General features: G+C 41.1%; 1 protein-coding gene across 3 annotated transcripts in view; it reads right to left on the bottom strand.

The window, feature by feature from the left end:
- Positions 1-20,138, bottom strand: part of PTPRR (protein tyrosine phosphatase receptor type R) — a 220,239-nt gene that overhangs the window by 103,432 nt on the left and 96,669 nt on the right. The window contains exons 1-2 of one of the 3 annotated variants that reach the window (XM_040344001.1): positions 5,810-5,902; positions 5,466-5,576 (exon numbers count right to left, since the gene is read on the bottom strand). In XM_040344001.1, coding sequence (XP_040199935.1) covers positions 5,466-5,576; positions 5,810-5,818 — 120 coding nt within the window. In that variant the 5' untranslated portion in view covers positions 5,819-5,902. Of the gene's footprint in view, positions 1-5,465; positions 5,577-5,705; positions 5,776-5,809; positions 5,903-20,138 lie in introns of those variants that run through there. The other 2 variants (XM_040344002.1, XM_040344000.1) reach the window with 2 other exon arrangements.

Here is a 20,138-nt window from a genome sequence, read left to right as displayed (position 1 = left end):
GAAGCTGGATGCATTGCTTGAAAGCAGAAAGTAAGGGTCTGGAGTAGGATCAGAGGAGGGCTGGAACTCTCTTGCAGATGCAGGAGAGGTGTGAGGGCCACATGAAATGGCCTGGAGGGCCAGATTCGGCCCGTGGGTCTTTGACACATGTGCTCTATATGTTTTTCCAAAATGACTGCTTTCACAACCACAATGATCATTGTGGAAATATTACATATAGGGGGAGATTTACTTTAACGGGTGCACACAGAATCCGGTGCAGCTGTGAATAGCAACCAATCAGCTTCTAGGTTTTATTGTCAAAGCTTAATTAAACAAGCTGAAGTTAGAAGCGGATTGGTTACTATGCAAGGCTGCATTAGATTATGTGTGCAACAGTTTTAGTAAATCCCTCCTTACTGTATACTGCTTATATAGATACTCAACAACTATCACAACCAGTGAACAATTAATGCTTTCAAAATAAGCAACTAAAACTATATTGTTTTTAATTAAAAAATGAAGCAGTCACTTTTGGGAAACCCTTTTAACCACTTCCAGACCGCTGTACGACTATATACGGCCTAACTTTAAAGATACATATCTCGGTAACGGCAGCAGCTGCTGCCACAACCGAGGTATCTATCTTTACTGTCAGCGGTTCTGGTAACGATAACGGCGGTCTCCGCGGCAGATTCGCCGCGAGATCGCCGTTATCGGTGGCGGGAGAGGGGCCCCCCCCCTCCCGCCGCTCTCCCGCGCCCTCCGCTGCTTACCGGAGCCGTCGGTAGTGGAGGAGGAGATCGCGACCGTTCGGGAGCTGAGCGGGGACGAGACTGAAGGAAAAATCTCCTTCGCCCGTCCCCATAGCTCGGCTGGGCGGAAGTGACGTCAAAACGTCAGTCCCGCCCAGCCTCTTAAAGAAACATTTTTTTTTTGTCATTTGAAAAAATTACATTTTCCAATTTATTTATTTTTTTTGCATTTTAGTCTAAATATAAGATCTGAGGTCTTTTTGACCCCAGATCTCATATTTAAGAGGACCTGTCATGCTTTTTTCTATTACAAGGGATGTTTACATTCCTTGTAATAGGAATAAAAGTGATCATTTTTTTTTTTTACAGTGTAAAAAATAATAAAATAAATAAAAATAAATAAGAAAAAAAAAAAAATGTTTAAAGCGCCCCGTCCCGACGAGCTCATGCGCAGAAGCGAACGCATACGTGAGTAGCGCCCGCATATGAAAACGGTGTTCAAACGACACAAGTGAGGTATCGCCGCGATCGTTAGAGCGAGAGCAATAATTATAGCCCTAGGCCTACTCTGTAACTCAAAAAATGCAACCTATAGAATTTTTTAAACGTCGCCTATCGAGATTTTTAAGGGTAAAAGTTTGACGCCATGCCACGAGCGGGCGCAATTTGTAAGCGTGACATGTTGGGTACCATTTTACTCGGCGTAACATTATCTTTCACAATATATAAAAAAATTGGGCCAAATTTATTGCTGTCTTATTTTTTAATTCAAAAAAGTGATTTTTTTCCAAAAAAAGTGCGCTTGTAGGACCGCTGCGCAAATATGGTGTGACAAAAAGTATTGCAATGATCGCCATTTTATTCTCTAGGGTATTAGAAAAAAATAAATATATAATGTTTGTGGGTTTTAAGTAACTTTCTAGCAAAAAAAAATGTTTTAGTCTTGTAAACACCAAATCTGAAAAACACCCAAAGTAGAGAAGTGGTTAACCAGCCTAGCGGTATTGCCGAGTGTGGCTCGGGGTGGAATTTGAGTGCCATTAGCGGTAACCCCCGAGCCACACTCAGGATTGCCTCGCTGGATCCTGGAAAAGGTGACTTACCTTGTCCCCGGGATCCAGCGATGTATTTCCGCGGTGCACGGCAGCCGGATCTTCCGCCCGATGCACTGTGTTCCCCTGATTCCCTTCCCTGCGAGCGTTGCGACGCAGGGGGGTAGAACGGCGGTAAATTCAAAATGTATAAAGTAAAAACACACTGATACAATGTAATCCTATTGGATTACAATAAAAAATAAAGTGACCTTAGATTGCCCCCCAGTGCTTTCTCCAGTGCTCTTGTCTGCAGTTTTACTGTACTTTTTGTCTGTAAACTACACAGCGACCATGGCATCAAAAAACGTGCCTCCACCTCAAAATCGCTATATAACCTGCTGGAAAACAGCGTCAGCGATACAGAATAGTTTGCAGAGGAGTTGAGTGACAGCGACTCGTGGGGAAGTACATCATCAGATGCAGAAAGCGATTTTAGCGACGATCCTGCGACTGTGCCCAGCGATGTGCGGACTTGGTGCTCGATTGATTGCGGTACGGAGCACGTAGCGCCCCCAAGATTTCCGTTTACAGGAGCACCTGGGATCAAAGTGGATGTTGAGGATGACAGCCCCTTGGCATACCTCGAGCTCTTTTTGACTGATGAAGTTATCCCCAAAATAGTTTTGGAGACAAATCACTACCAGGAGCAACAAGCTGCTACCCATCAGCGCTTTTCAAGGAGCAGAAAATGGGAACCGGTAACCAGAGAGGACATCTGGAAGTTTCTTGGCCTTATAATTTTACAGGGAGTGGTGGGGAAACCCCTGCAGAAATGGTACTGGACAACCAACAAATTACTGGCCACTCCTTTTTTTGGCACCGTTATGTCAGAATATAAATTTTCGCTCATAATGAAATATTTGCACTTTGCAAATAATGAAGACTTTGATGAGAGTTCTCATCCAGCTCCAAAAAAATTTGGGGGATTTACCAACTTATTTTGAATAATTTCCAGCAAACCTATGTTCCAGAGAGAGACATAAGTATTGCCGAAAGTCTTATGGCCTACAAAGCTATACTTAGCTAGATACAGTTTATCGCATCAAAGAGTGCTCGATTTGGCATAAAGTAATTTATGCTGTGTGAATCCAGCTTTGGGTACATCTGGAATTCGGTCCTGTACACCGGGAAAGGGACCAAATTCAGTGATCGATTCAGCAGTTTTGGAATGGCAACCAGTTCGGTTCTTTCTTTGATTGCTAAACCAGGGCTACCAGTTCCTTCTTCTGAACAAGACGGACGCATATGGGACTGTTAGGGCTAACCGGCGTGACATGCCGCAAACCTTTGCTAATAAAAAGCTTGGGACAGGAGAAGTAGTTACCTGGCAGAAAGGAAAAATAATGGCACTGTGGTGGCGGGACAAAAAAGACGTGTACCTTATGAGTACCATTCATAACACCTCGACCATAATGGTACACACCAAAGGTGGAAAAGATGTGATGAAGCCACAGGTCGTGTTGGACTACAACAATACCATGGGAGGTGTGGCCATGAGGAAGCAACAAAAAAATATTATAAAAAAAATCTTCAGGCATCTTTTGGAACAGTGCCTGTGGAATGCCTTCATTCTTCTGAAAAAAAAAAAGAGTGACAGGCCTATGGCCCATGCGGACTTTGTGTGGAAGGTTGCCGAACTCATCTTTCTAAAGCACCAGACGCCAACGACTGTAAACCGATCTGGACGTTGGGCTGCTGGTGTTGTGAACACGGAACGACTGACTGGTCGTCACTTTAAGGACCACATTCCACCTACTGAAAATAAGACAGCACCCACAAGGATGTGTGTGGTTTGCTGCTCCAAGCGTGACGACACCGGAAGAAAAATCCGAAAAGAAACATGTTTCTACTGTCCCGACTGTGACGTTGGACTTTGTGCTGTACCTTGTTTTAAAATTTCCCATACCCGAGACGTTTACTGAAGCAACTATGACTACTAATATTGCACCCTTGTTTGACCAAAATAAAAAATCTGTGTTTTTGATTATATTATTTACTAAAATGTATTAAATACAAAGTATTGTTATTATTAAATTATTATTTGTTATTATTTATTATATTATAATTTATGATTTTGTGTTTCAAACTTTATGATACCCGAGATGTCTACTAGAATCTTGTTTGGACAGATTTAGGTGAGTTATTCCTAAGAATTACAGGCCTGCAATGTAAAACACCAAATTTCCATGCAAAATAATGGTACCGCTTTCAGCACCTAAAATCTGAAAGAATCATACCGCCAGGGAGGTTAAAGTGAACCAATACTGTAAGAAATATGAAGGCTTCCATTGGTGATCCTATCTTCTGAACATTTTGGATCACTGGCAGCCATGTTAATCCACTGATTTCAGTACTTTCTAAGCAAACAGACCTGAAACAAGTATGCAAATCAGAAGGCCTGTGTTCACTTGTTATATATATGTTCTTGGTATTAAGCTCAAAAGTGCAGCCAGGAATCTAGCATTTTTAGAATGTCTGCAATGGCAGCTTACATTTCCTCTTGGTAATGGTTTCTTTTTAACTATATTCTTTTATTTTGATGTCACACTTCTACAAACTGCAAATAGTCACTCTAGAGAAAAGGCAGCACTCTGCTGAAGATCCATATCAAAAGTTCATTATTAAAATAGGCAAATAAAGGAACACATGTTCAAGATGCAAATGCATTTCAGCTGAAAAAGAACGAGCTATCATTCAGGCTTTTTCAGCTGAAATGCATAAACATCTTAATCAAGTTTTAATTTATTTGCCTATTTAATCGTAAACTTTTGATATGGATCTTCAGTAGAGTGATGGCTTTTCTGTACAGTGGATGGCCATTAACGGGAGTCCAGACATTACACCAGCGTCCTGCCAGCTGGGATAGGACAAGAAGGTTGAGCATACTCATGTTTTGCGCAAATTGTAAATATGTAATAAACTATAACTGTAAGCAACTAATACATAAGTCCTAATTTTACAACTATGAACATTTCCAAGACTACTATCAACAACAAAAGTAAATGAATAAATAAATGAATAAATAAAAATATATTAATACCTGAGTAATTTTATGTGAATCATATATTCTAACACACAGACATCTAAATTTATATTACACTCTTTGCAGAAGTGTATTTGATTTTTGTGCTTTTCAATAATAATAAAAAAAAAAAAATATAAAGCTGTTGTGGCATATTTTGTTAGTGGACAGTACCAGGAATGATCAATACTGTAATTGCTGATCCTTTTTAAAAAATGAATGTAAATGTATTAACCTGACATATTTTAAAACTTTGCTATAACACTAAAGCGTGCAAACATTTTAGCATTCTTTACATCCCTTAAACCCAACAATTTTAAATTGCAAAGTGCAGCATGCAAAGTGTTTTAACCAATCAGAAATCTATATTTTAATTGTTCTGATTGCTAAACAGACGCAAGATTAAATCTTTATTGCTTGCTTTTGGTTAAATATGAAATTAAATGAAATTAATTGAATTAAAATGCGGACAGCTCATCAAAAGAAACCAATCTACTCCTGTTGTAGGCTAGTTCATAAGGTATAGTTTGCAATACACACTTAATGTAACAGTTTGACAGGATAGGACAACGTCTATTAATATACATATTGTTTTAATATGGATTTAGGACTCACCATTAAGCATGTGACGATTATGAAAAATGTGCTGAGGAAGATAACAATAGTGTAAAAACCTTCTTTGGTCCATATTTTATCAGCTTCATGCTGTCCGTGCAGTACATTTTTCTAAAAGGTAAGGAAAAAAAAAAAAGAAGTGTTTAAGGACAACGAAGTAGTAACAGCGTCCAGCACTCACTAAAACATATAGAATAGTGTGCAGTCAACAGAGGCTTGAATGATTTCTGTTAGACCTACGCATGTTTAAAAGTCTCTTTAATGCTAAAATAATCTTCCCACATATGTATTATGGTCAGATCGAACTAAAAGCAAACATAGTTAATGTTTTTCTTGGAAATCACCTTGCCCATGTAGTAGGTGGGGGCTGATCACCTGTCTGCAGAGGAAAGAGTTAAGACTAATCTTTCATTTTTCCTTCTCAGCCCCTCCTCTATACACCCACACACCGGTGAAGTACATGTAGCCCTGCCCGTCTTCCTACAGGTAGAAATGAAGTAATAAGCACAAAGGTTTGTGGAACTTGAACTATTTGGATTGCAGTCATTTGTGGTTATTATGTTCTTTACACATTCCGTCCACATGTTATTCCTTTGGTTTTCATACAAATTAGACCTCATCGTGTCTATAATCCAGGAGCAAATATAGGATACATAGATCACTGGAAGCACAAATTTACTTTGCTGAGTTCTACAAATTGTAAAATATTAGGATTAATGTGTGTGAGTAGGAGACAAGCTGATTATTCCTCCTTGCTGTTGCAACAATATACACAAAGTTACAGGATGCAGAAAAGATTAATGTTGTTTAATATACTGCAGATTACTAATAAATAAAAAACAGTGAAATCATTTTTACATTGCATTCAGTTGGTCAGATTTACTAAAGGAGTAGCGGCTGCCCTCTTAGCAAAGTGAATGTTCTATTTGTAAAGTCCAATATAAGTAAATACACTCTGCGCAAAAGATTAAAGATGAATAATACAAAGAATAATAAAATGCAGCTAAACACAAAGAGATTTTTCACATAATCAAAAGGGTGATAGTGTACAGAGGAGTGCAGTGCATATCAGGGCTCAATAAAACATAACCGATGTGATAAAAAGTCCATATAAATCCAAAAAACAAAAATAGATGGTGGACTAAAGCCCAATACACACGATTGGAATTTCCAATGGAAAAAGTCAGACGGACTTTTTCCATCGGAAATTCCGACCGTGTCTATGCCCCATCGGAGTAATTCCATCGGAAATTCAGATGAATTCCATCAGAGTTTACATAGAGAATATGTTCTATTTTACTCCGTCGGAATTTCCGATGTGAATTTGGTCGGACAAAGGTCCGATCATGTGTACAGTGCATAACAGTCCAAGCAGGCAGAGATTCCACGTGAGAAATTTCAATGCAAGAGTGACTTTCCCTCCACCTCCAGAGAAATCGCTTCGCTCAACCTCTAAATATGGACCACTGAACTAACAGATGGTCAACAACGCATGTCCCATACGGGTATAACCTCCAGAAGATGTCCAGGTCCACCGACCGATATCCATTGAGGTGGAGGGAAAGTCACTCTTGCGTTGAAATTTCTCACGTGGAATCTCAGTGTGCTGGGACTGTTAGTCCACCATCTATTTTAGTTTTTTTGTATATATATGGACTTTTTATCACATCTGTTATGTTTTTTTGAGCCCTGATATGCACAGTGCTCCTCTGTATACTATCTATTTGTAAAGTGAATGGTCCAATAGCATATTAAACAAGATGAAGCTGTGCTCACTTTGAATACCCAATCATATAGAAGGTAAATTAAAAAAATAATTATTTTACTTGCACATGATCGGATAATTTTAATTGAACACAGTTTAGTTCACCTTTACCCAAAAAGGCCTATGCAGATAAAGGACGTTTGTAGATGAAAACAAACTGTGCAGCTTTGACCAAAATTGAGTGATGCCCTTGATATACAGTAGGTGTGGACCATTTACATACCTCAGGAAGAGTGACTAGATAAATTCCAGGATGTTGCTAGTACATTGCTCAGAGAGGCCCAGCTATTACTATTCATCTTCATCATCGCAGGAGTGAGATCTTTCTCTGATTCAAACCCCCTCACATGCATTTTCCCACCCCTCTGAGCTCAGAGTTTGAGTGCCCGCTCTTATGATGGAGAAGGTGAACTGTAAGAGCTGGTAAGCCTGCCCTATACATATAAAAGATGTACTATATCTTCTTCCCTTTATTTATGGAGACACCATCACTTTGGCAATTCAGAACAAAGCGTCAGTATGGTTCTAAATGCCTAATCCCCCTAGTTAAACTTGGTGGCCCAGATTCAGGTAGGGGTGCGCACTGATACGGCGGCGCAGCGTATCGTTTTTACGCTACGCCTCCGTAAAATACTGGAGCTACGCTGCATTCACGAAGCATTTGCTCCGTAATTTGCGGCGGCGTTTCGTAAAAGGGGCCGGCGTAAGCGCGCGTAATTGAAATGATCCTGTAGGGGGCGTGGATCATTTAAATTAGGCGCATTCCCGCGCCGAACGTACTGCGCATGCTCCGTCGGGAAAATTTCCCGACGTGCATTGCGGTAAATGACGTCGCAAGGACATCATTGGCTTTGACGTGAACGTAAATGGCGTCCAGCGCCATTCACGAACGAGTTACGCAAACGACGCAAAATTTGAAAATCGCGACGTGGGAACGACGTCCATACTTACCATTGGCTGCGCCTCCTAATAGCAGGAGCAGCCTTACGGCGAAAACGACGTACGCAAACGACGTAAAAAACGAGCGCCGGCCGCGCGTACGTTTGTGAATCGGCGTAAGTATGCAATTTGCATACTCTACGCTGACAACTACGGGTGCGCCACCTAGCGGCCAGCGTCAGAATGCACCCTAAGATACGACTGCATAAGAGACTTATGCCAGTTGTATCTTAGGCTACAGTCGGCGTATCTAGCTTTCTGAATACAGAAAGTAGATACGCCGGCGCTACTTAGCAATTACGCTGTGTATCTATGGATACGCAGGCGTAATTGCTTTCTGAATCTACCCCGGTGTTTTTAAGTATGGGGAGACAGGTTTGCTTGCAATGTAAGAATAAGTGGGGAAGGGGGGTGGGGGATCTTGGGTTGATTTACTAAAAGTGGAGAGTGCAAAATCTGATGCAGCTCTGCATAGAAACCAATCAGCTTCAAACTTCAGCTTGTTCAATTAAGCTTTGACAAAAAAACTGAAAGCTGATTGGTTTCTATGCGAAGTTGCACCATATTTTAAACTCTCCAATTTTAGTAATTCAACTCCACTATCACTTTTCCCTGACTTTGCAAAGTGACTGTAGCTCTTTAAAGCTGAATTCCAGGAATTCAGCCACTAACATCTGCTGAAATTCATTGAACTTAACTCCTAGTAATTCAGAGCATTTGAGAAAGTGGCTAAATTCTTGGAGTTCAGCTTTCAATTTCCATACTATGACTGAGCTCCACTCAACAGCCAGTGTGGCAGGGGTGTGAGCTTGGACTTTTTTACCCTAACTGCTATTAGGAAACCAAACTGATTCATATATAATGGTGTAAAACTTTCGGTTTCTCTGTTAAAACCAACTATTTGCTAACTTCCTATTTCATAATCTGCTTTCATATTTGGCTAACAACAGTTATTCTGAAATATGTATTTGCATATATTTTACATTCCTTACAAATATTTAATCCCAATGGCTTTTATGTCTACAAACTGGAATGTAATGTGATAAAGTCAACTGGATAGAACTATTATTTTTCTAAATTAGAACCTCAGAAGTAAATTCAGGTTAGTTGTTATGATCAGAACCTAAGCTTTTCCTTTCCTCCTGTTTTCATGGATGCTCTGTATAAACTAACAAGGGAACTATGCTGTTATGAGTGTGTACTGCCTTAACATACTTTAAACACCTTTCATTAACAATCTCACAAAGCACTGAAGTGGTCTTAACAGACACCTAATGATGGCCACACAGTTGGACTCTAAGATCGGTAAAATTGTGTACATCTGTTTGGTTTGATTGTTGAGCTGTACATATGTGTAGTGTGATTGTTTAGCTGTACATCTGTGTAGTGTGCTTGTTTAGCTGTAGTGTGATTTTTTAGCTGTGCATATGTGTAGTGTGATTGTTTAGCTGTACATCTGTGTAGTGTGATTGTTTAGCTGTACATATGTGTAGTGTGATTGTTTCTCTGTACATCTGTGTAGTGTGATTGTTTAGTTGTACATCTGTGTAGTGTGATTGTTTAGCTGTACATCTGTGTAGTGTGATTGTTTAGCTGTACATATGTGTAGTGTGATTGTTTTGCTGTACATCTGTGTAGTGTGATTGTTTAGCTGTACATATGTGTAGTGTGATTGTTTCGCTGTACATCTGTGTAGTGTGATTGTTTAGCTGTACATCTGTGTAGTGTGATTGTTTCGCTGTACATATGTGTAGTGTGATTGTTTAGCTGTACATATGTGTAGTGTGATTGTATAGCTGTACATATGTGTAGTGTGATTGTTTAGCTGTACATATGTGTAGTGTGATTGTTTAGCTGTACATATGTGTAGTGTGATTGTTTCGTTGTACATCTGTGTAGTGTGGTTGTTTAGCTGCACATATGTGTAGTGTGATTGTTTAGCTGTACATATGTGTAGTGTGATTGTTTAGCTGTACATCTGTGTAGTGTGATTGTTTAGCTGCACATATGTGTAGTGTGATTGTTTAGCTGTACATATGTGTATTGTGATTGTTTAGCTGTACCTATGTGTACTGTGATTGTTTAGCTGTCTGGATACAATTGTAACTAATTGTTTAGGTACGACCTCACCGTACAGGTTTTTGTAATTATTGTTGATCTAGAACAGCCATTCTCAACATTTTACACCAGAGGAACCCCTAAAATAGCTTTTGAGTCTCAGGCAACCCTTGCTAAAATGAAGTAAGTGGGAAAATGCCCTTGTTGATCAGTGGGAAGAATGCAACCCTGAAACTGGTGAGCAGAATGCCACCTTTACAGATTGATAGCACTACTATCAGCCCGTTCCCGCATGACAAGGTTCTTGGTGTTATCATGGACTCCGAACTATCCTTTCAGTCCCATGTCCAACCACTGTCCAAATCTTGCCACCTCAACCTCCTCAACATCTCCAAAATATGCTCCTTCTAACCAATGACAGCACTAAGCTCACTCCCTGGTCATCTCTCTCGACTACTACAACTCCCTCCTCACGGGATTCATTTACATAGGCTATCCCCCACTTCAGTTCATCAATAATGCTGCTGCCAGACTTCTCTATCTTACCATTTTTTCAGTGTATGGTACTCTTCTCTGTCAATCCCTTCACTGGCCTCCGTTTACCCAACAAATTAAATTCAAAATACTAACAACTTACAAAGCCATCTACAACTCTGCTCCCAGCTACATAAATAACCTAGTCTCAAAATACCAACCTATCGACCAAGACACCATCTACCTGAAGCTTGCATGTTTTCCCTGTGCCTGCGTGGGTTTCCTCTGGGTACTGCGGTTTCCTCCCACACTCCAAAGACATGCTGGTAGGTTAATCCGATCATGTCTAAATTGGCCCTAGTACATGTATGAATGTGTGTTAGGGACCTTAGATTGTAAGCTCCTTGAGGGTAGGGACAGATGTGAATGTACAATGTATATGTAAAGCGCTGCGTAAATTGACGGCGCTATATTATTACCTAAAATAATAATAATAATAATAATAATAATAATCAAGAGAATCAAATACTGTATGATACAAAATTTGACTTTGTAGCCATCTTAACATTTTGCAATATCTTATATCCTGGGTGGTACCCCGCCATCTTACCTTTGAGGAGGTTTTCTTATTTCATTGTGAAAAACAGGATCTCTTAGCCCTAATGCCTAACAATAGTTTATTATATTAGTGGTATTTATGTGGCATTTTCATTAAAAACTCCTGGATTCAATAATGACTCGCACAGTCATATATTTTTGTTGTGCTCTTTTAACTCATTCCATAAAGTAAGTGGAATCACAAAATGTTTAAGAAATGGAATGCAATGTGATTAAATAAGCCTTTGAACAGCTATTTTAAAATGCTTCCTAGGATATACCGTACTAATCTTTTTGAGTACTTGAAAATAAATTCATTCAGGGAATAGATGCTTGACTAACGCTACTTTTTTTTTACCATGAGTGTAGTTGTGAAAAAAGCACAGCAGCATCTCCACCCTTTGTTTGAGGATTGAAAGTAAAGTACAATTAAAGGGGTGTGTGTATGTATATATATATAAATAATATTTTATATACACTTTATACATATATACACATTGGGCCAGATTCACAAAAGAGATACGACGGCGTATCTCCTGATACGCCGTCGTATCTCTGTTTTAGGGTCTTCCTAACTATGCGACTGATTCATAGAATCAGTTACGCATAGTTAGCCCTAAGATCCGACAGGTGTAATTGAATTACACTGTCGGATCTTAGGATGCAATACCTCGGCCGCCGCTGGGGGGAGCCCACGTATGTGCTGTATAAAGTATGGCCGTCGTTCCCGCGTCGAAATTTAATTTTTTTTTCTTCTTGCATAAGACGTCCGGGAATACGAAAGTACGCTACGCACGTCGCCGTTCGAAAAAATGACGTCACTTCGCGCAAAGCATGGCAGGAATTTCAAAACAGAGCATGCGCAGTAGGTCCGGCGCGGGAGCGCGCCTAATTTAAATGGCACACGCCCCTTTCAATTAGGCGGGCTTACGATACGTTACGCCGCCGCAGTTCTTTGTGAATCTGGGCCCTTATTACCAAAAGTGTGCCTCTCTACGCACATGAACTTTAATGGCATCCCAGTCTTAGTCCGTAGGGTTCAATATTGAGTTTGCCCACCCTTTGCAGCTATAACAGCTTCAACTCATCTTGGAAGACTGTCCACAAGGTTTAGGACTTTTTAGGATTTTTAGTCTGTCTACTGGAATGTTTGACCATTTTTCCAGAAGCACATTTGTGAGGTCAGGCACTGATGTTGGACAAAAAAGGCCTGGCTTGCAGTCTTCGCTCTAATTCATGCCAAAGGTGTTCTATCTGGTTGAAATCAGGATTCTGTGCAGGCCAGTCAAGTTCCTCCACCCCAAACTCGCTTATCCAGGTCTTTATGGACCTTGCTTTGTACATTGGTCCAAGTCATTTGCTGGAGGGGGGATTATAGTATGGGGTAATTTTTCAGGGGTTGGGCTTGGCCCCTTAGTTCCAGTGAAGGGAACTCTTAAGGCGTAGGCATACCAAGACATTTTCGACAATTTCATGCTCCCAACATTGTGGAAATAGTTTGTGGTTGGCCCCTTCCTGTTCCCACTTGACTGCGCACCAGTGCACAAAGCAAGGTCCAATGAGACATGGATGAGCGAGTTTGGGGTGGAGGAACTTTACTGTTCTGCACAGTCCTGAGTCCTGACCTCAACCAGATAGAATGCCTTTGGGATGAATTTGAGCAGAGACTGTGAGCCAGGCCTTTTCTCCATCATCAATGCTTGACCTCACAAATGTGCTTCTGGAAGAATCGTCAAACATTCCCATAGACACACTCCTAAACCTTGTTGACAGCCTTCCCAGAAGACTTGAAGTTATTATAGCTACAAAGGGTGGGCCAACTTAATACTAAACCCTGCGGACTAATACTGGTATGCCATTAAAGTTCATGTGTGCGGAGAGGCAGGTGTCCCAATACTTTTGGCAATATAGTGGGTGTATATATATATTATGTTATATTGTTATATTGAAAAGTATTGGGATGTGTGCATTACATGCACATGAACTTAATGGCATCCCAGTCTTAGTCCGTAGGGTTCAATATTGAGTTGACCCATCCTTTAATTAATTAATGTCTAAACTGTTGGCAACAAAAGTGAGTACCCCCTAAGTGAAAATGTCCAAATTGGTCCCAATTAGCCATTTTCCCTCCCCAGTGTCATGTAACGTGTTAGTGTTACAAGGTCTCGGGTGTGAAAGGGGAGCAAGTGTGTTAAATGTGGTGTTATCGCTCTCACTCTCTCATACTGATCACTAGAAGTTCAACATGGCGCCTCATGGCAAAGAACACTCTGAGGATCTAAAAAAAATAATTGTTGCTCTACATAAAGATGGCCTAGACTATAAGAAGATTGCCAAGACCCTGAAACAGAGCTGCAGCACAGTGGCCAAGACTATACAGCGGTTTAACAGGACAGGTTCCACCCAGAACAGGCCTTGCCATGGGTGATCAAAGAAGTTGAATGTATGTGTGTACGGGCCTTAACACTCAACAAGATCAGACAAATCTATGTGGAGTCGGTAAGTGGTGAATCCGTGTTTTCCCTGATTTGGTCACCATTGCTCATGAATGTCTATGCCTTGCTCTTGGTTATGTGACCCAAGTGTATCAGCACTATATTTTATAGCACTACCACAGGAAATTACATCGGCAGCACCACCATGGTAACAGAAAGGTCACTATAACCTGTTCTTCAAGTTTAACCTGGTACACCTAATAGAGCAATCTGAGAATTTTTTTTTTTTTCATCATCTTTCATGCTACAAAGATAACGATTTTTAAGAATACAAGGTTACAAATATCTCAAATATAGAAACACCCTAGGGCTTATGAAAAATGATGTAAACCCAGAGGGATTGAGCAAAAAGGAAACTACAGTGTTATATTTCAACAAAAAGCAATAAAAACTGCTGACATGTTTAACTAATTCAGTGATTTTAGTTTACAATTTCCAAATTAATGACATAATACAATATACTAAATAAAAATAGCCACATATACTCCTGGATCAAAATGACAGTATATTTGCTGCTTAGGGAATTTCAGGAATTAGGGTAAGGTCCTGTCTCATCAGCACTCTGTAGTTGGAAATACAGACAAAAGGCATGAAATGTTAGTGTGTGTAAATACAGGTCAGTTGTTGCCCATTTAGACCAATCTCCTAAACTGCGAAGTAAATGAACGAAAGAAGCTAAAACTGGACATACACGGCTTGAGTTTTGGCTGTTTGTTTCTGACATGAATGAAATTTAAACCAAGCGTGGCCCTGTGGCTCGACAACATTTACCTGAAAAAATCTAAGAATCCGAGTGGACGACTTCCAGCCATGGAATGAGGCGGGCTCTATCTGACTTGATACAGCTTCTACTGCACACTGTGAGAAGCTTGTAGTGTGCAGTGAAATCAGGGTAAGCTATTTCACTACAGGAGGGATAAAAGCCTGTACAGCTGTACAAGACTGAATGGAAGGCCTGAATTCAGCTATTCTGATGGTGGTGGGGGGCACTTAAATTGGTTAAAGGCATGAATGGCAAGTAACATGTAAGCGTAACACAGATAATTATTACCTTTCACAAAAATTACACTATTCCCAATGACAATGATTCATCTGCTTTGCTCTCCAGAAGAATTTAATCATCTTTGCTCAGACACTATAAAGGGTCAGCATGTATATATATATATATATATATATATATATATATATATATATATATATTAGGGCTGTTATTGATTTAAATTTTCATGTTCGAATAATCGTTTTTTTCTTTTATCGATTAATCGACTAATTTCAATTAATTATAAAGCACATACATTTTTCGGATCACCACCAGATATTACAGTGGGGGAGATGTCTGTGGATATTACAGTGGGGGAGATGTCTGTGGATATTACAGTGGGGGAGATGTCTGTGGATATTGCAGACATCTCCCCCACTGTAATATCCACAGACATCTCCCCCACTGTAATATCCACAGACATTTCCCCCAATATAATATCCACAGACATCTCCCCCATGTAATATCCACAGACATCTCCCCACTGTAATATCCACAATCACCCCCACTGTAATATCCACAGACATCTCCCCCACTGTAATATCCACAGACATCTCCCCCCACTGTAATATCCACAGACATCTCCCCCACTATAATATCCACAGACATCTCCCCACTGTAATATCCACAGACATCTCCCCCACTGTAATATCCACAGACATCTCCCCCACTGTAATATCCACAGACATCTCCCCCACTGTAATATCTACAGACATCTCCCCCACTATAATATCCACAGACATCTCCCCACTGTAATATCCACAGACATCTCCCCCACTGTAATATCCGAAGACATCTCCCCCACTGTAATATCCACAGACATCTCCCCCCACTGTAATATCCACAGACATCTCCCCCACTATAATATCCACAGACATCTCCCCACTGTAATATCCACAGACATCTCCCCCACTGTAATATCCACAGACATCTCCCCCACTGTAATATCCACAGACATCTCCCCCACTGTAATATCTACAGACATCTCCCCCAATGTAATATCCACAGACATCTCCCCCACTGTAATATCCACAGACATCTCCCCCCACTGTAATATCCACAGACATCTCCCCCACTGTAATATCCACAGACATCTCCCCCACTGTAATATCCACAGACATCTCCCCCAATGTAATATCCACAGACATCTCCACCACTGTAATATCCACAGACATCTCCCCCCCACTGTAATATCCACAGACATCTCCCCCACTGCAATATTCACAGACATCTCCCTCACTGTAATATCCACAGACATCTCCCCACTGTAATATCCACAGACATCTCCCCCACTGTAATATCCACATACATCTCCCCCACTGTAATATCTACAGACATCTCCCCACTGTAATATCCACAGACATCTCCCCACTGTAATATCCACAGACATCTGCTCCACTGTAATATCCACAGACATCTCCCTCACTGTAATATCCACAGACATCTCCCCACTGTAATATCCACAGACATCTCCCCCACTGTAATATCCACAGACATCTCCCCACTGTAATATCCACAGACATCTCCCCCACTGTAATATCCACAGACATCTCCCCCACTGTAATATCCACAATCTCCCCCACTGTAATATCCACAGACATCTCCCCCACTGTAATATCCACAGACTTCTCCCCCACTGTAATATCCACAGACATCTCCCCACTGTAATATCCACAGACATCTCCCCCACTGTAATATCCACAGACATCTCTCCCACTGTAATATCTACAGACATCTCCCCCACTGTAATATCCACAGACATCTCCCCCACTGTAATATCCACAGACATCTCCCCCACTGTAATATTCACAATCACCCCCACTGTAATATCCACAGACATCTCCCCACTGTAATATCCACAGACATCTCCCCCACTGTAATCCACAGACATCGCCCCACTGTAATCCACATACATCTCCCCACTGTAATATCCACAGACATCTCCCCCACTGAAATATCCACAATCACCCCCACTGTAATATCCCCAATCTTCCCCACTTTAATATCCACAGACATCACCCCACTGTAATCTACAGACATATCCCCACTGTAATATCCACAGACATCTCCCCACTGTAATCCACTGACATCTCCCCACTGTAATCCACAGACATCTCCCCACTGTAATATGGTCCACATCTCCCCCTCTGTATAGGAAGATTCGTGCTTGCTTATTCTTACCAGAGAAGCCGGCCAAACACAAGCAGTTGAGGCCAGATGATGACGTCAGGCTCACCTAGCCCACTGCTGGGTGGACCAAGATGGCTGCCACTCCAGGAGCTGGGCCGAAGCCGCAGGCTTTCCTATGGCCGAGGCAGCAGCGGAGCTCCGCGGGTCACGTGGTGTGCCAGATCGGCATATGGTGATCCGTTCAGATCACGGATCATTTACGATCCGCTGCATCACTAGTACCGATAAAAAGAATTTTGATCAATCAAAAAGTGAACGATTAATCGAGGAATTAATCGATTTTCACAGCCCTAATATATACATATATATATTTGGACACAGTCACAATTTTTATACTTTTGGCTCTGTATGCCATCAGAATAAACTTAGAATTAAACAAGACTTTCAGCTTTTATCCAAGGGGTTGAACATAAATATCAAGTACAAATTTTAGGACCTGCAACCATTTTTATACACAGCCCCCCCCCCCATTTTCAGGGGATTAAATGTCATTGGACAAATTAATATAATCATAAATAAAACGTTAATTGTTTATATTTTGTTGAGAATCCTTTACTGGCAATGACTGCCTGAAGTCTGGAACCCATGGACATTACCAAAGACTGGGTTTCCTCCTTTCTGATGCTTTGCCAGGCGCTAACGTCAGCTGTATTCAGTTGTTCTGTGTTTGTGGGTCTTTCTGCCTTTAGTTTTGCCTTCAGCAAGTGAAATGCATGCTCAATTAGGTTGAGATCAGGTGGTTGACTTGGCCATTGCAGAATATTCCACTTATTTTCCTTCAAAAGCTCTTGGGTTGCTTTTGCAGTGTGTTCTGGATCATTGTCCCTATTTACTGTGAAGCGCCGTCCAATCAACTGTGTTGTATTTGGCTGAATCTGGGCTGACAGTATATCTCTAAACACTGCAGAATTCATCTGGCTGCTTCTGTCTTCTGTCACATCATCAATAAACACAAATGACCCAGTGCCACTGGAAATCATGCATGCCCATGCCATTATACTGCCTCCACCATGTTTTACAGGTGACGTTGTGTCCTTTGGATTATGAGCTGTTCTAAGCCTTCTCCACACTTTTTTCTTCCCATTATTCTGTTAAAGATTAATTTTAGTTTCATCGGTCCAAATAATGCTTTTCCAGAACGGGTCTGACTTTTTTAGATGTTTTTTTGGCAAAGTATAACCTGGCTTTTATATTCTTCGGGCTTATGAATGGTTTGCACCTTGTGGTGAACCCTCTATTTGCTTCTGTGAAGTCTTCTCTTGATTGTAGACTTTGACAATGAAACCCCCACCTCTTGAAGAGTGTCCTTCACTTGTCTGGATGTTGTAAATAGGGTTTTCTTTACCATAGAGAGGATCCTGCGATCATCCACCACTGTTGTCTTCCGTGGACGTTCAGGCCTTTTTATGTTGCTGAGCTCCCCAGTGCATTTTTCTTTCCTCAGAATGTACCAAACTGTTAATTTGGCCACTCCCAATGTTGCTGCTATCTCTCTGATGGATTTGTTTCCTTTTCGAAGCCTTAAAATGGCCTGTTTCACTTGCATGAACACCTCCCTTGAATATATGATGTAGGTTTACAGCAATAGATTCCAAATGCAAATACCACACTTAGAATCAACTCCAGACCTTTTACCTGCTTAATTGATGAAGAAATAATGAAGGAATAGCCCACACCTGGCCATGAAACAGCTTTTGATTCAATTGTCCAATTACTTTTGGTCCCTTGAAAATAGGGGGGGGGGGCATTTTTAAAGTGGAGTTCCATTCAAACGTGAAACTTCCACTCATTTCTCTCCTCCCCCCCCTCCGATGCCACATTTGGCACCTTTCGAGGGGAGCGGATAGCTGTCTTTGACAGGTATTCTGTTCCCACTTCCAGGAGCCACAGCCGTGGCCATTGATGTCACCGCTCGGCTCCCTCCTTCTCCCTCCTCCTTCCTTTGCCACCAGGCCAGTAGGAGAGAGGAGCGGAGCCTTGCGCTTGCGCAGTAGGCTTTCCGGCATGAAGCCGTAAGGCTAAACTGCCAGGTTCCCTTGCCTGCAATGGCGGCAGCAGCACCCAACAGCTGATGGAAACATCAGCTGTGGTGCTGACATCGCTGGACTCCAGGACAGGTAAGTGTCCTATTATTAAAAGCCAGCACCCTAAAACAATTATATACCATTACGTCCAGCATACTTCCGACATCTACAGTATGCTGTTTTTTTTTTTTTGCCGTACATACCGTTTTATCGTTATTTTCCCCCCGGCTTCCAGGTTCTGGCTCCCGCGGGAGTGGGCGTTCCTATTGAGAGGTTAGATGATTGACGTCTGGTGAAAAACTTCCCTTGGCGCATAAGGCGCGTCACCAGTTTTTTCCGTAAATAGCCGAACTGCGAGTCGGCTCTATATGGCGCCTGCGCAGTCAGCTCTACACGGCGGGCACAGCCGCCATATAGAGCCGACTCTTTATGTGATGAAAAAAAAAGACATTTTCTGTGAAGTAAAAAACAACGTTTTTGAAACTTCAATTTTCAAAGACGAAGTTGCCTACACACCATCGTTTTTCTCAGTTTTTCTCTGTAGATGTCGGAAGTATGCTGGATGTAATGGTATATAGATGTTTTTTAGGGTGAACCTCCGCTTTAACTGTTCTGCGTCATGCCTAGTAGTTTATGGGTAGTCCTACCTTTGATATATCTAAAGCAACTCCCCAGCTTACAATAATCACTTTATAGTACAATGGGCACAAATCTGTGTATCTGATTACTTATATGTATATTTTCCAACAATCATGATTGTTTCCTTGTTCAATCATTTCACCATAAAACATGTTATTTGATTTACATTAAATGTTGCACAATTCCAATACCTTTTTAAAGACATATTAAAATGACTCCTGTTGTTCATCTTGAAATATTGCTTGGGGTCCAATTGTGTTCATGCTTAGAAATGAAAAGAGAGCTCTGCCAAGCAGACAAGTTCCACGCAGGGTAAAGTGGTAATTACAATGTTCTATCCCCAGTAGGTATGTCTTTGTTTATCTCTACATCATTATCACTATGGTGCTGCAATAGGCATATCACACTCTCTCTGGAATTCAAGTTGTAAAAGGAATCTAGATGCCTGTAAAA

Source organism: Rana temporaria, chromosome 3 (assembly GCF_905171775.1).
Source record: "Rana temporaria chromosome 3, aRanTem1.1, whole genome shotgun sequence".
Taxonomy (NCBI): domain Eukaryota; kingdom Metazoa; phylum Chordata; class Amphibia; order Anura; family Ranidae; genus Rana; species Rana temporaria.
Note: the sequence above shows the minus strand (reverse complement) of the source record. Positions and strands in the feature narration are given on the sequence as shown.